The sequence below is a fragment of the Pteronotus mesoamericanus genome, unplaced genomic scaffold (assembly GCF_021234165.1).
Source record: "Pteronotus mesoamericanus isolate MK-2021 breed Mesoamerican mustached bat unplaced genomic scaffold, CSHL_Meso_final contig_20, whole genome shotgun sequence".
NCBI lineage: Eukaryota > Metazoa > Chordata > Mammalia > Chiroptera > Mormoopidae > Pteronotus > Pteronotus mesoamericanus.
The window spans coordinates 84,282,286-84,298,534 of NW_026555085.1; the positions used below are offsets into that span (position 1 = coordinate 84,282,286).

At 41.3% G+C, this 16,249-nt stretch overlaps 1 protein-coding gene and 1 non-coding gene across 4 annotated transcripts in view; both read right to left on the reverse strand.

Moving 5' to 3' along the window:
• Nucleotides 1–16,249, reverse strand: part of MAP7 (microtubule associated protein 7) — a 159,643-nt gene that overhangs the window by 5,694 nt on the left and 137,700 nt on the right. For all 3 annotated transcript variants that reach the window (XM_054570019.1, XM_054570017.1, XM_054570016.1), the window contains 8 exons: nt 10,317–10,432; nt 9,709–9,992; nt 7,430–7,712; nt 5,895–6,066; nt 5,547–5,648; nt 5,092–5,142; nt 4,922–4,979; nt 2,088–2,190 (listed from right to left, as the gene is read on the reverse strand). In XM_054570019.1, coding sequence (XP_054425994.1) covers nt 2,088–2,190; nt 4,922–4,979; nt 5,092–5,142; nt 5,547–5,648; nt 5,895–6,066; nt 7,430–7,712; nt 9,709–9,992; nt 10,317–10,432 — 1,169 coding nt within the window. The remainder of the gene's footprint in view (nt 1–2,087; nt 2,191–4,921; nt 4,980–5,091; nt 5,143–5,546; nt 5,649–5,894; nt 6,067–7,429; nt 7,713–9,708; nt 9,993–10,316; nt 10,433–16,249) is intronic.
• Nucleotides 12,374–12,480, reverse strand: LOC129067968 (U6 spliceosomal RNA). The gene has a single exon (XR_008528796.1). It is a non-coding gene; the product is annotated as a U6 spliceosomal RNA (small nuclear RNA).

Genomic DNA, 16,249 nt, shown 5'->3' on the forward strand with positions numbered 1-16,249 from the left:
GACCACTAGATCAAACACCAAAATCACTACAAGTCCCTTATTTGAGAGAGGAGAAATTCCATTGAAGACACAGACTGCTAGGCTAAGAACAGGCATAAAATGCATAAAATGTCCTCTAGGGTATTAGGAAGGTAAGATGTCTGTATACCCGTGAGTTTTTTCAGCTTCTAGGGATCCTCAGCTGGGGGGTGAAGGAATCTAGAGAATGATCTGAGAAGTTTAAAGTAATTTCCTGCCCCACCCCCATGTTCACACATCTATCCTTTGTTCTTGTTCCAAAGCAAGTTTCCTGTTCACAAAAAAACACTCTCCTCCATCAGCGGCACTTCCCTCCATGAAAACTCTCTCAGGAAGCAAAGAGGGTTCCTGGAGCAAGAACCATCCTTAGATTCATGTGTTTCTGTGAAAGCTGGCCAGAATTTTGGTAACCTCAGCCTTCTTCAATTCTACATGTTGGGCAAGGATAGCAGCTGTCGGGCTTTAAAGGGATTGCACACCAAAAGCCGACAGCCAAAGAAACCACAGAGGCCAGCCACGTCACTCAGGCCCCTCAGGGGCAGGAGGAAGGCCCAGGGAGTGTCTCTGCACCGGGACCTGCTGCTCCCCTGAGCTGCTGGAAAAGGGACATTAGGAGGGCATTGCCACATCTCTGGGGGTGCGGACGTAGCCCGGATCACGGCATTCATTTACTTGTCTTGAAGAGAAAGCAAACCAATGTGCTAGGTACACGAGACATTAGGAAAAGCAACACTTCTCCCAAAGGTATTCATCCTAGGGAGTCAAGTTTTCTAGTGAAAACAAACCCTGCCATAGCGTGCATAGCATTTGTCATGCTGGATTTCCACAGAGTATCGAATTCATCAGGGTCTTTGGAAGGGACCCTGGGAATCTCCAATTTGTGACTGACGTCATGGAAGGCAAGCTGGTGGCATCTATAACTCTACTCTCTACAGTGGGTGCATTGTAGGTCATTTAATAAATATGTTGACTGATTATGACGATTATGGAATGCTTCATTAAACACAATGCACTGAAATAAAAAACAATGACTTCGGTATGTCATTTCAAGTCAACTTGAAATTGGGAATAAAAGAACATCAATGGATGTCATTTATTTGTAATTTTGAAGTCTTTAACAAGATTTCAGATGCAAAACTGTTTAAAAACTTGAGTCCCCACTGAATCGAAGAAAATGTGTACTCATGAATAGGACACGGTCCCAGGGATGGGTATTAAAGGCAGGCAGAAGCAGGTCCTTTGCAGATGGAAGAGTATGAATGGCAGAGAGCCCGAGGGAATCAGTGTTAAAACTAGTTTAACAATAATCTAGAAGGTGTGCAGGATGAAAATTTAAGTATGCAAATAAAGTCTATTCTGGGAACTGCAAGTCATAAGAATAAACCCCTCAAGGATCACAGGGAAAATCATTAAATGTAGGCAAGGTAAAAGCTGTGATTTTAAAGAACCCTACTGTGGACCATCCTTAAAAGATGGAGAAATGGGGGGGATTGAATGTGGGAGATGGGGGGGTAGGTAGGGCAGAGGAGAGTAATGGGGGAAAAATAGGGGATAACTGTAACTGAACAATTTAAAAAATTTCTAAACATTTAAAAAAAAGATGGAGATCTTTCAGTCACAAGGGAGGTAACAGATCTTGGAATCACTGTCAACTGCTTCCTGGTGACACTGATTCCTTATGCTTTGATGGTGCAAAAAGGGCCAATAAGTACCAGATACAACACAAAAGCATTTTTCTACAGTACTACCCTGCAGTGTGCTGCATGTCTTGTGGACGCTGCCCGTTAAGAGGATAAAGATAAATAACATCTAACATTTGCATGGTACAACTGTTCTCAGACCTCCTTCACAGACACTTCTTCATTGGAGCACCCAATATGTTGTGGTTGGGGAACAAATCTCCACATCCAGATGAGAAAACTACGTCTTACATAAGTAGGTTAATAATCTCAGAGTCTGTGGTCTTCTCAGAAATAAAACTAGGAATCCAGCCTGGGAGGGGTGGGGTAAAAACAGTAGTGTCTGCTCTAATGAGTGTCAGTTAAAAAGGCCCCAGCTGTTTAACTCACCTCTCCACAGTTACTTTTGATTGGTGTGAGGTAACCACAAGTGGGCTGGCCCCTGGTTCTCCATTTCCTGGAGAGTTTGTTGTACATGGAAGTGCAGGTACCGCTGGACAAGCAAAGAAGATGGAACAAAGGGTTATTACTACTCTATTGTCAAACCCAAACCTCAGAAGCTAGAAGGCCTGATTTATGTCCTGGCTCTGCTAGTTATCAGCTGTGTGACCTTGGGCAAACGACAAACTCTCCGTGCCTCAGTTTCCTCATGGATAGTATCTTTCTCATAGGCTACTGTGAGAATTAAATGTCTTAACACATGTAAAGTACTTAGAATGGTGCCGGGCATAATGTAAGGGTGGAAACCAGTGTTATTATTTTTGCTTGTACTAAATTGACTTTGGACAAAAAGTATATAATACTGAAAGCCAAGCAATTGATGGAGATAGCAGTAAGCTGACTTGATCGGGCTGTTGCTGAGTATCTTTACTAAAGTATCTGTAACAAATAACCATGGAATATCTTCAATGATAAAACATATTTTTTAGAAGTCAGTTTAGTTCTAGTCATACTCAGAATGCAAGGGATTTCGTGAATAATACCCAACTGCACCACGTTGTTATTCAATGCTCAATGTCAGAGTCCAGCTTGAGCCAACAATATTGATGACCGTCTCTAATATTTGGGACAGGGTTACTTAAACTCTTGTAAACCTCCATATAGGTCAGAATTGCAGGGTAATTTGTGGCAGTTTGTGGTTTTAGTTTGGTGTGAGAGAATAACTGAAATAATTCCAACGAAGTGTTATTTCAACAGCTTGGAACAAATTCAGTGAAACTGTCAGAGGTACAAAGAGTCTGATAACTGAAACAAAGAAGTGACTGATAACTTGAAAGCTCCCAAAACTTGCAAAGCTGGCAATAGGCAGCTTCTGAGAAGACTGCTGATGGGTCTGCAAGTTCACCTGCCTGCCTGCCTACCCTAGAATTCTCTTAGGAGCACTGGGAACACCACTCAGCCCTCAGACACATGTGGGCCCAAGACAGGAGGCACACTTGTTAGCTAGGTAACCTCAGGCCTTTGTTTAGTGATACTAATTTTTTGTAACAATTCACAAGTTTAACCTTCCCGCTTGCCTTTGTTTATTCTCAGACAGAGGTACAAAGAATACTAAAATAATTGATAGGGGAGCAGCAGGAAGGAGAAAGATAAACAAATAACAAGGAGCCAGGTCATGCACACATTACAGCATCAACTCTTCAAATAATCCTGAGCAGGATGCCATTTACATCCTGATATATTCATTTTGACGGCTCACTGGGTGCTACGCCTGCTTACAGCCTATTGAGTACAACATTCTTGGACGCACCTGCTAAAAATGCAACAGGGTTAATAAGCAACCATTAGGGCTACTCTCCAAACAAATACAATTAGGACATCTTTAACAGAGCATGAAACCTCACTATCAAAAACTAGGCTAGCCTTTGTTGAAATAAAACCAAATCCCACAATATAAATATTTTACATTTGAAAACCCCCAGAACTGACAAAGAATAGCCTTTCACATAAATCATTTAATTTTTACTCTAATCTTTAAAAATAAACAGAAAAAAAACCCCTGAGGTATCTCTGTTTTTTTTTTTTTCTTTTCATATTGATATTGCAGATGAGGAAAGAGGAGGACTTGAATGAGGAGCTACCTACAACCAACCAGCCTGTATGTACAATCATGAGGACCATGTGGGATCATGGAAGGAACAGAATGGAACTGGTGACTTAGAATCCACCAGTGCAAACTGAGTCTGTCACTCGATGTGAGTGCCCCTTGGAAGTAGACACCTGCCTGTCTTGGTCACACTGAATCCTAGCGCCTCCAACAGGCCTGGCACATTGCAGGTCTCCGAAAATGCTTGTTGGCTCCCAGATAAAGCACCTCTACATCACAAGACTGCCATGGAAATTAAACAAGAAAATGTATGCATGATGTACCTAACACAAAAAGGGAATTTAGTAAATATTAACTGAATCTGAGCACTAAAACACTAAGGTTAGGTCTGTTTAAACTGAATCTGGTTTAAAATCACTAAGAAATTAATCATCTTTGTCTATAGCATATGAACAACTTTCTAATGAAATTTCAACAAATTTTTAATTTTAACCCTATTCTGAAGTCAGACTAAAAGAAATAATATTTAAATCCTTTTTAGGGAACTGTCATAAGTACAAGTTGTCAAAATAAGTATGTTTAAGTGAAATTTAGTTTTGTTACTACAAAGGAAAATTTTAGTTATGTGTGTACACATATATACGTACTACATCTCTATATAGCCACATATATATGTACACATGTATATACACACACATGCAGATACATATAACAGTAAAATGATTTAAGATATTAAGCACTCTGCCCTGGCTGGTGTGGTTCAGTGGATTGAGCTCCGGCCTACGAACCAGAGGGTTGTGGGTTCAATTCCCAGTCAGGGCACACATCTGGGTTGTGGGCCAGGTCCCCAGTAGGGGGCACCCAAGAGGCAATGACACACTGATGTTTCTTTCTCCCTCATCCCACCTCCCTACCCCTCTCTAAAAATAAATAAATAAAATATGTAAAAAAAAATTAAGCATTCTGTTTGTGTATAAATGAACGTGAAAAACCATCTTCTAGAAATGCTGCAGAGAGTTTTTACACAGGTGAAAATTTTTGGACTAGATTACACACACCTAAGTTTCTGTGAGTCACTGACACTTTTTGTTTTTTTAAAATCAATCAATGAATATCTTGACCTCTAGAAAATCATTTCAAAATTTCTGTATTTGAACTGAGTCTCTGAAATAAATACCTGATCCTCCAGTGAGAGCTCCCTTGGCTATATCTCCATTTCTCTGATCTACAGTTTTCTACCAAGAGAAAAAAAGGAAAGAGACTTTTTAATGTTAAAGTTACCAGTGAAGTAAAGAAAAAAGAAAAAAAAAGCCATTAAAAAATAGCTAAAAATGGCCACCTCAATACCTTATCTGTAGCTTCTGTTCTCCTGGTTCTTCTCATAATCTCCTCAAGTCGCTGTAAGAAAGAATTGAATGAACAGATCAGATATAGAAAGACAGCTAGTCTGGCAAATTTCACTTACTAAGCAAATAATAGCTCATTAAAATACCTCTGTTATTTTAGGAAAGTAAAATACCTACTGCTTTGTTTTAATTGGGGTTATTCCAAAAAGTTAGAACTGCCTTAAACCACATGAGTTAGAAGTAACTTTTTGGTGAAGGTTGAAACATAAATAGCGATTTCTTTGGAGAAGAGATTGCTAATATTGAGAGCTACTGTAGCTTATCCGCAATGGGCAGAACGCGCGTTTGTTTCCTGATTGGCAGTGAGCCAGTTAGTCCCTGGGCCTTCAGACAGCTTCAAGTCTAGAAGGAATGAGAATAGTTAGTGACCCAGGCTTCTGGGTTAGATGCCACTACCTTCTTTCTCTCCAGGCGTTCCTGCTCTTCTCTCTGGAAATGCTTCTCCCGTTCCTGCCGGACCCTCTCTGCTTCTTCGCGAACACGAGCTTCTTCTTCTTTCTAAAAACAAGAAGTCAGCAGGTGCTTCTTACAAACAGCCTGGCTGACCTGCTGCTCCAACCTCTCGGGCGTCCAGAGGTAGAGGCAAGACACCCGGAGAAGGTGCCGAAAAGAAGAGCACACACGAGACTCATAGCAATTCTAATGATCCACTGCCCCTTTCCCTCTGCTCTTCGGAGACAACTCTTACCCATCTGAGCAAGGGGCTGCCCTGAGCTGCGGCCACCGGGCACCTAGGACCCCCACCTGTTTCTGCAGACGCTCCATCTCCTCGCGCTCGCGCCGCGCGCGCTCCTCCGCCTGCCTCCGCAGCTGCTCTTCCCTCTCCCGGGCCTGCTCAGCCTCTAGCCGGCGGGATTCTTCCTCGCGCCGAGTTCTCTCTTCGGCCACCCTTTGAGCCAATTCCTCTCTCTTTTGTCTGTAGAAAGAGAAGGACAAAACAAAGATACGTGAGGGGAATTCCTCGGTGAGAGGGGCTCGGGTGTTTGGTTACTGCCAGCACAGTTTGTTCAGAGGCCTGGCGGGAAGGTCTCCACTGGATGCATTCCATGGCATTCGGGGACACACTGTGAAACCACCTTCCACTCTTCCTCCTCATCTTCCCAGCTTCCTGTTTGGGGAAGAGCTTGTTTTGTAAAGAATTTGCAACTTAACTATCTTTAAAGGCCAAGACTCATCTGAAGCTCCCCTAGCCGTCCCCCAAATCGTATAATGTTCTGCCACAGGCCTGGAGGAACACGGCCTGTGTATTGAGCTCTGTTGGGACCAGGTCCAAGATGGCAGCCGGTCCTCTTCCAGGTTCAGTTCCCCCTAACTGAACAACAATTATAATGACATAACCTTTATTAGTCCCAGAAAGAGACCAACTAGGCAAACTGTGACTGGTAATACTGTCTGGCAGGCAGTCATGGGGAACTTAACCATCTCACCCAGCTACCCTCTGCAAGGACTTCTATAAGGAAGGAAGAAGACATAAACTTTTACTATTCAGCTTTTAAAATGATAATTAGAAAGATAATGAGGAAACACAGAGATTAGACATATGTTAAGTAAAAATAACCCCAAAAAACAAAAACCCCAGCCTGTACGATTGCAGCTTTATTATAATTATAATTATGTAAATATATATGCATGTGCATATATTTATGTATGCATATATAACTGCACACTATTCACAGAGACTACAAAGGATTATTTAAAATATACATAATTATTGAAAACTGGTAAGATTATGGATATGGAAGATAGTTTGACTTTGGGGAGTGAGCATACAGTGTACTACACAGGTCATATATCATAGAAATATACACCTGAAATTTATATGATCTTATTAACAAATGTCACTACAATAAACTTAATTAAAAAAAAAAAAAGCCCTAGCTGGTGTGGCTCAGTGGACTGAGTGTTGGCCTGTGAACCAAAGGGTCGCAAGTTTGATTCCCAGTCAGGGCACATGCCTGGGTTGCAGGCCAGACCCCCAGTAGGGGGGCAACGTGAGAGGCAGCCACACATTGATGTTTCTCTCCCTATCTTTCCCCCTCCCTTCCCCTCTCTAAAAATAAGTAAATAAAATCTTTTAAAAAATAAAATAAACCTTTCTCCATTAATGTTGTGATATTGTTACGTTAATAAGAAAAAATCACTTAGTGGTCCCAGGAACACCAGGTCAGAGTAAAAGTTCACCTTTCCCACTACTACCACCTCTTCTCTCTCAGACTGAAGACTGAATCCAAGGTATCAAGGTATCCCTATGATATCACTTAGTAGTGTCACTCCTTTACCTTTCAAGCTCTTCCCTCTCCCTCTTCTCCCTTTCCTCCTTTTCTCTCTGCTCTCGGGCCAGCCGCCTCTTCTCGGCTAGCAGCCTTGTGGCCTCTTCCGGGTCGGTGGTGCCTGCCGAGGCCTTGGGAGAAGCACTGGCAGTCACAGTGGATGACGGCACTGGGACGGGCACTGGGACCGAGACTGGGACTGTGGCTGGGGCTGGGGTTGCGACCGAGGCTGGAGTCGGGGCTGGGACTGGAGCTGGGGCCGGAGCTGGGGCCGGAGCTGGGGCTGGAGCAGCTGTACAAACAGGTAAAAGGAAAAAACCAGTTGGAAACAAAACCCAAAGAACAAAACAAAAACTAGCATTCCCCACACCCCAGGCCTAGAATTCATCATTATAAAAGAAAAGGGAATGTTTATTACCGAGTGTTCTCACGGTTTCACTGTATTCTGTGTGTAACCAAGCAACAGATAAAAAGCTGCATGTGTAAGCGAGACATCCAAAAAAGCTGACACTTTTCACCAAGTCTTATTTTTATACAAGTTAAATCAGTTAACAACATACGTTGAATGTGTACTGAACATAGAGTCTCACATTAGGTTCTGTGTGAAGTTAGACCCTGAGTGAAAAGAAGGTGAGATCTTTCATTGCCTTTGATTACATTCTAAAAGTCCTTCTCTTTAGTGACTATTCATTACTAGAGGACTACAGCTGACCATCCTCAGCGTCCATGCACGAGCCCAAATGCAGGCTGGGAAGATGACAACAATTGTCCTTTTTGTCTACCCAGAGCCGTCTCTAGGTCTGAGGTGGGAGGAGCCAAGGGCCACTTCAGGAGCTGGCACTCGTACACCTTGTACATCTCGGGTCTCCACTGTCAGTCCTGATGCTAAGATACAGGATGGAAACAGAAGTTCTCTGACCTTATTCAGATTCAGGAAAATGACCTAGAGAGCTGGCACAGCAGAGAGCGCCACACAGAGGCACCGCAGCCAAGTGCGATCTCTGGGCATCCCAGACCCTCTGGTCAAGATTTACATTTCTCCTTCTGCTCCCACAGATTCTTCTTTAAGCTCAGGATGCTCTTTGGCCTTTCTCTTCTTTGCATGCAAACAAACATCGGACTCCTCCATTCTCTAACCACCCCATTTATCTTGAGTTGTCAATTCTTTCTTTGCTTCTACCTTTTATATTCAAATGAAGCTTTAAGGAGAAAACTTTTGAATAAAGACAATTTTCAACAAGAAATTCTGAATTCCTAGTTCTAGGTAATTTCAGACTTCTAAATAGTATCTGGTTAGCCGGGAAGAGATGAGATCCACTGGGTCTTCTAGAAAAAATCCTGACCTCAGTCAAGCACATAGGCTAAGCCAGTGGTCCTTAAACTCCAGTATGCACAGGAACAGGGGGATAACTGGCCAGTCTGCGTTTTATCTGGCCATCCTGCACAGCAGTCAGCTGGAGAGCTTAGGACTTCCAGAGTTCTTGGACCCACCACATATTCTGATGCAGTAGGTTTGAGGTAGGGCCAGGCTTCTGAAGTTTGAAACATCATAGATTATGGTGGTTTAAAAACGTTTGCACAAATTCTTTGACAATCCTCTCTTTAAATAGCGGAGACTAATCCACTCCACTTGGGTATGAGCTGAACCTAGGGTCTTGCTTCCAAAGAACAGAATATGACAGAAATTGTGACTTGTGTGGCATCTGAGACTAGGCATAAAAGATCCTGTGGATTCCTCGTAATTCTCTCTCTCAGATCACTCTGGGGGAAGCTGCCAGAGCAAGCAGAAAGGTTATGAGGACATCAAGCAACCCTGTGGAGAGGCTCGCATGTCCTGAAACTAGGCCACCTGCCCGCAGCCGTGTGTGTATATGAGCCACCCTTTGACAATCAGACTATGCTGCTTCTCCCAAATTCCCGACCCAGGGTTCTGTGTGATGTAATAACGGTTTGTTGACCCTTTAAATGGCAAACTGTTAGGACAATTTGTAACACAGCAATGAATAATACAAGCGGTTCTGATGCAGGTGCTCTGAACACCACATTTTGTGAAAATAATAAAGGAATCAGAAACCATAACTGAATAAATATACTATGGCTCCAACAGTAGGCTTTTGGATGTACAATTCTACTTTCTTTATATGTAAGCAAATGATACTAAAGGAAAGTTCCCCAAATTAATGTCAGAATAAAATTTCCAAGTCCCCAATAAGGGGGGAAAAAACAGGCAGAAGAAAAAGAGAGAGAGCAAGGAACCCACATTTCATTGCAAGGCAGTTGATACTTACCAGAGGCCGCCTCTAGTTCACCAGGTGTCCCTTCTTCAACTGTGGCTTCTTCAACCTTCACTAAAGGCGACCTGCCCTTTAGTGAGGGCTCACTGGCAACTTTCTGAGGTTCCTTTTCAGGGTCTTTTCTCTCAGGTTCCACTCTGACTTCTCTCTTGACAGGGCGAATGTTGCCGGGGGACAGGGGCCGGACCTGAGCAGGGGCAGCTTTGCCAGATCCGGGAGGCAAGGAAGATGCTGGTCTGGGTGTGCCAGGCAAATGGGGAAGGGACTTGGACGGGAGCCTGGGAAACCAACAGCACAAAGAGAAGGGGACTCGTCAGAACAGGCTCGCCAGAGTCTGCCTTCCCTGCGCCCCTCACCATGTAACAGTCCCAGAACACCAAGATGGAAAAGAAATGAAGGCATTTAGCCTTGTATATTTGTTTTTTATGTGGCAAATGCAGAAATATTCACTTGAGAGACCTATTCTAGTTCTTTTCTTTCTTTAAGGAAGAACGTTATTCCCAAGTCAAGGCCAAACCGTGTGGGGGCAGAGCTTCCTTTCAGAGGACAGAGGCTGCTACTTCTCCACGGAACACCCAGCCAGCCTCTCCTACCTCACTTACCACAGTCGGGTGGGAGCTGGGGATCTGGCTTTGGGATGAGATGGAGACAAAGTCCTTCGGAGGCCGGATGTGAGGTGGAAGGGTATGTTCTCTCTCTCCCTTTCTCTTTTATAACCCTAAATTCAGAGAAACACAATAATTAGATTTTTTCCATGTGGTGGTCAACCCCCTTCAGGCTATCCCGCAATGGAGCTGTAATCTATCTAATGACTTTCTAGATATTTTCTAACTTTCCTTATAGATCTCCATTCTATCCCAACAAAAGGCCTGTGTTAGCTTTAAACCAAACATTATACTAAATTAACACAATGTGACACTATTAAGGAAGTTCTGGATGTGTGATTTGGAGTTACATTTATTTAAAAAATTCACTTACACTTTTAGAAACCAACTATAATTTGTGACTAAAACTACTGGGAGCAAAATCTCTCATAATCTTGTTTAGTCCATACAAATGTCAAAATAAAAGTCACTTCCAGTTTTTTTCCCCCAATTTTTAATTAAAACACACCTTTATATCCTTAAATTCCTCGTACATTTCTGGAATATACCATAGCTCAATCTTTCTTTCTTTCTTTCTTTCTTTTTTTTAATTTACAGGTCAGCTTTATCAGACTTTAATTCATTTGTTTCTTCATACTGATGTTATACAAACAAGTTGTTTTCACCTAGCATCCTTCTGCTCTTGAAGGAAAAGTCAGGTTCAAGGTAAGGAATTTCAGCTGTTTTTAGTCTTCTTAATTAGGGATGAAATAGTAATTTGAGGGAAAACCAGAACATCAGCCCTCCTCTGATTGCCGACTAGGAATTCAGCCAGAGGGATGACAACTTTCCTTAGTTGAAAGGGGCAAAGGGAAACCCAGAGAAGTGTTCTAATTGCCTCAAGTCAACCAAGACAGAAAAGTGCACAGGATACGTTCATTTCAAGTACCTAAAACTTGCCAAGAGTGTTCTGGGATGGAAATAGGTGCTTGCTGGAGGGGCCTATGTGAGCGCCTGGCGGTCCTTTACTCTGTGGGATCCTTTCCGGAAAGCAGACTGAGTGCTCAAGGAAAGGGACAGAATATTATCTAGTCTCAGAGCCAGTAAGTTCATAGCATACCTTCTCCTCTTTCCTTTTCTAGCCTGCTTCAAGCATCACCTTCCCTCTTCCTTCCCTTCTGTTCCCTTCATTGTCCCTTCTAACTGCGTCTCTCCACTTTCCTTAGTAGCATCCTAGTTGGTGGGCTGGGCTACGGGGCGAGGGTTACATCTAAGTGTCAGATAACACTCAATGTCTTCTGGAATTTAAAAAGAAAAAAGAAGAGCGGGGCAGCAAAGAGCTCCATGAGGTGCATGGCAGCTCTGTATCACTGGAGGCTGCACAACCACTTTCGCTCCCACATCTGGTCTCAGAAGTTGGGAGGTGGGGCCTTGGAGACCAACTGCAGCCCTCGGGGGAACAGAAGCAGCGGCCACCACATGGGACCCTCCTGGCAGGTGTGCAGGTGGTAATTATGCCTCTGGTGGGCCACTCCCTGGGGAGGAAGGCTTAGAGAGAGGCTGGACTTAAGCACCTCAAGCAGCTTTCCCGCTCTTTTACTCAAAACATTTTTTTTTTGGCAAAAGTTAAGGAGTGATCTGAATGGGAAAACAAGGAAGGGTGATTTTTAATGTGGAGGGTTTGGGGTTAAATTTCATCATCTGTACCTTGATAAGACAGAGAGCAGAGAATGAACCTACATATACACGTATATAATACTCAGTCGTCATCGTCTTCTTTTGTTTTAATCCTCACCTGAGGACACTCTTTTCATTGTTTTCAGAGGGAGAAGAAAGGGTAGGGGAGAGAAACATTGATATGAGAGAGAAACATCAATTGGCTGCCTTGCACCCTGCATGCACCCTGGCCAGGGATCAAACACGCAACGTGGGTATGTACCCTGACCGGGAATTGAACCCATGACCCTTCGGCCTCTGAGATGACACTCCAACCAACTGAGCCACACTGGCCAGGGTTCTTCTTTTTTTTTAAAGTGTACTTAACCAATTTTTTCTTTTCATTTCTTCTTCTTTTTTTTTATATGGAACGCTTCACGAATTTGCGTGTCATCCTTGCGCAGGGGCCATGCTAATCTTCTCTGTATCGTTCCAATTTTAGTATATGTGCTGCTGAAGCGAGCACCAATTTTTTCTTTTCTAAAACTGACCTTTTAAATCATCTAAAAAGGGTAGGGGGAGCAGGAGAAAAACAGTTTGGAAAAACCCTCAATACTTGAGACAATAACTTTCCAGGTAGATAGATGTTTTTTATCCTTTCATTGATCTCGTACCTAATCACTTATTTGGGGACTAGACATATAAAGGTGCTCTTGATGCTCATCCTGATCTGACTAAATAGCTAGCAGTCTGTACAATAATCTTTCTTGTTAGCACTTTCTAGGAGGATAGGGTGAAAGTCCTGCAGTAAGCTGCTCATGTCAATTGCCTGGACAACCTACCAGCAAGACAAAGACTTTAATTTTACAAGTAGAATTAAGTATAGAACACAAATAACCCCCAAGAGAGACAATACAGACAGACACTGTCCAACAGAATCCTTTGTGATGATAGGAAAGTTCTAAATCTATGATGTCCAATATGGCAGCCAGTAGCCACATTTGGTTATTTGAATTTAAATATAACTTAATTAAAAATTACATAAAATTAAAAATTAAATTGAGTCTCACAAAATATATTTCAAGTGTTCAACAGTAGCCATTTGAATTTAGAACTAAACAAATTAAAATTAAAGTTGAAAACAAAATTAAGAAAACAATTCATTACAACAGAATCAAAAAGAACAAAACTTAATAATAGATTTAACCAAGGAGGCAGAAGACTTGTACACTGAAAACCAGAAGACACTACTGGAAGAAATTAAGGAAGACACAAATAAATGGAAAGACACCCTGTGTTCATAGATTGGAAGACTTATTAATGTTAAGATGTTAATTCTACCCAAAGCAATCTCCAGATTCAAAGCAATCCCTTTCAAAATTCAATGTTGTTTTTGTTGTTTTTTTCCCCCAGAAATAGAAAAATCTATCTTAAGTTCCTATGGAACCTCAAAGGACCCTGACTAGCCAAAACAATCTTGAAAAAGAACAAAGATAGAAATCTTACATTTCTAATTTCAAAACATATTACAAAGCTAAAGTAATCAAAACAGTGTGTTACACCCCAATAAATTGAATTGAAAAAAATAACAGTGCGGTGCTGGCATAAAGACAGATATATAGAGCAATGGAATAGATAGAGAGCCCAGAAATGAACCTTTGTGACTATGGTCAAAGGAGTCTTGACAAGGGTGTCAAGACCACTCAGTGGGGAAAAGACAGTCTCTTCAAGAACTGGTGCTGGGAAAAGTGGATATCCACATGCAAATGAATATAGCAGGACCCCTACCTTATACCATATGCAAAAATTAACTCAAAAGAGATTTAAGACCGAAATGTAAGACTTAAAGCTATAAAATTCCTAGAAGAAAACATAGGGAGAGGTTCACAAAACTGGATTTGGTAAGGATTTACAGGTAGCAAAAGCAAAAATAGACAAATGGGAATACATCAAACTTAAAAACTCCTGTGAAACACGGGACGCCATCAACAGAGTAAGAAGGCAACCTCCAGAATGGCAGGAAATTATTTGCCAATCATATATTTAATAAGGATTAACATTCAGAATACATAAACAACTTCTGCAATTCAACAACACTAACAAAAAAATTAAAATAAAATTAAAGATTAAGATTAAAAAATGGGCAAAGGATCTGAATAGATATTTTTCCAAAGATGACATACAAATGGCCAAAAGCATATGAAAAGATGCTCAGCATCACATAATTAGAGAAATGCAAATAAGAACCACAGTGAGATACTACCTCATATCCACTAGGATGGCTACTATTAAAAAAATAACAGAAAATAACATGTGCTTATTATTTGAAGATGTAGAAAAACTGGAATCTTTGTGTACTGTTGGTGGGAATGTAAATAAAATGGTACAGTTACTACAGAAAAGAGTATGATCATTTCTCAAAAAAAAAAATTACATAAAATCCAACTATCTCACTTCTGGGAACATATCCAAAAGAATTAAAAGATATTGAAGAGATATTTGCATACCAACATTTATAGCAGTGTTGCTCACGATAGTCAAGAGAAAAAAGCAATTCAAATGTCCATCAGCAGATGAATGGATTAACAAAAATGTGGTATGTATATGCATATATATGTATATTTGTGTGACTATGGCACACACAGGAATATTATTAGCCTTGAAAAGAATGAAAATTCTGTCACATGCTTCAACATGGACAAAACCTTGATGACGTTATACTAAGTGAAATAAACCAGTTCCAAAAGGATACATCCTGTGTGTGACCATTTATATCTCATTTAGGTACCTGAAGTAGATTTAAAGACATAGAAAGTAAACTGGTGGTTGCCAGTGGCTGGAGGGAAGAGGTCATGGGGAGTCCTTTAGCAGGTATAGTTTCAGTTTTGCAAGATCTAAAAAGTTTGAAGACTGGTTGCACAACAATGTGAATATACTTAACACTATTGAACTATATACTTAAAAATGGTTAAGATGGTAAATTTCGTTACATGTTTTTTTACTAAAATTAAAAATTTTTTAAATTAAACTTCAGATCTGTTCTGTCAGTCTCATTAACCATTTTTCAAGTGCTCAATAGCCATGTCTGGCTACTTGCTCAATTGAATTCCAAAATGCAGCTCTAGGGGAATAGGACTTGTGGAGTCATTTTCTGGAAGTACGTATGTGCCTAAATAATTGGTTGTAAAGAGGCAACAGAGCCCTGACCATTGTGGCTAAATAGGTAGGGCATTGTCCTGCAAGCCAAAGGTCACCAGTTTGATTCCTGGTCAGAGCACGTGGGTTGTGGGTTCAGTCCCTGGTTGGGGCATGTATGAGAGGCAACGGATAGATGTTCCTCTTCCTTACTTTCTCCCTCCCTTCCCCTCTCTCTAAAAATAAATAAATAAAATCTTTATTTAAAAAAAGATGAAAAGAGGCCAATAGATCAAATACAGAAGGAGGAGGATGTCACCCTCTGTCCCTACCCTCAAAATGAGGAAGTAGTTCTGGATCACGTGATGAGATCCCTCTCATTTAATTGGTTGGCCAAGGGTAACCAATCCTTCCCTCCTGGAATGTTAATTTTTGTTTTTATCCACAGCAAGACATTTTTCTTTTGGTAAATGCTTTTCCTTCCCTGATAAGTACTCTTATGTGTGGGGCCAAAGCTGTTCTGCTGAACTATTGCTCTTTGTTCATAGCTAGGACCAAGGCGCTAACTATGAAAACCTTTCCAGACATCAAAGGTTGTTTCACCTTCAGTGTGAAGGGCTTGAGGTCTGCCTTTATCATGAATTAAATGCCAATTCCTGAAAGCCTGAAGGGTGTGAAAGAAAACTGCCTGTAGGCAAAGCTTTCAAATTTTTATAATCCTCCAAATATCCTCAAGGGTCTAAGTAAAATCCTTTTAAGTGGCCATCAGATTTATAAATCTGATTTGTTGTTGGAACTTAAAAATTTAACAAATTGTTCCAGGCTTTCTTTAAATGGGTCATGCTATTACCATGGGAGAGAGGCAATGAGATCCTCTGGTTGACTGGCAAGACCTTAAAGACTAATGCAAAATGCCTAAAGACCATAGAACAATGTCTACATCTTTCAATAGATAGCAAATAACCCACAGTTCAAATAGAAGAAAGATTCTTGGAGACATACCAGTTACCTCATTGCATTTATAGCATGGTGAAAATTAACTTTAACTCAGCCACCTCGCCAGTAATAACAAGTACAAGTTACATCCTTTACTTGCAAAATCTGAGTTTGTAATACAGCCCAATAGTCTTACAAGAATTATTTAGTGAATTACTAATATT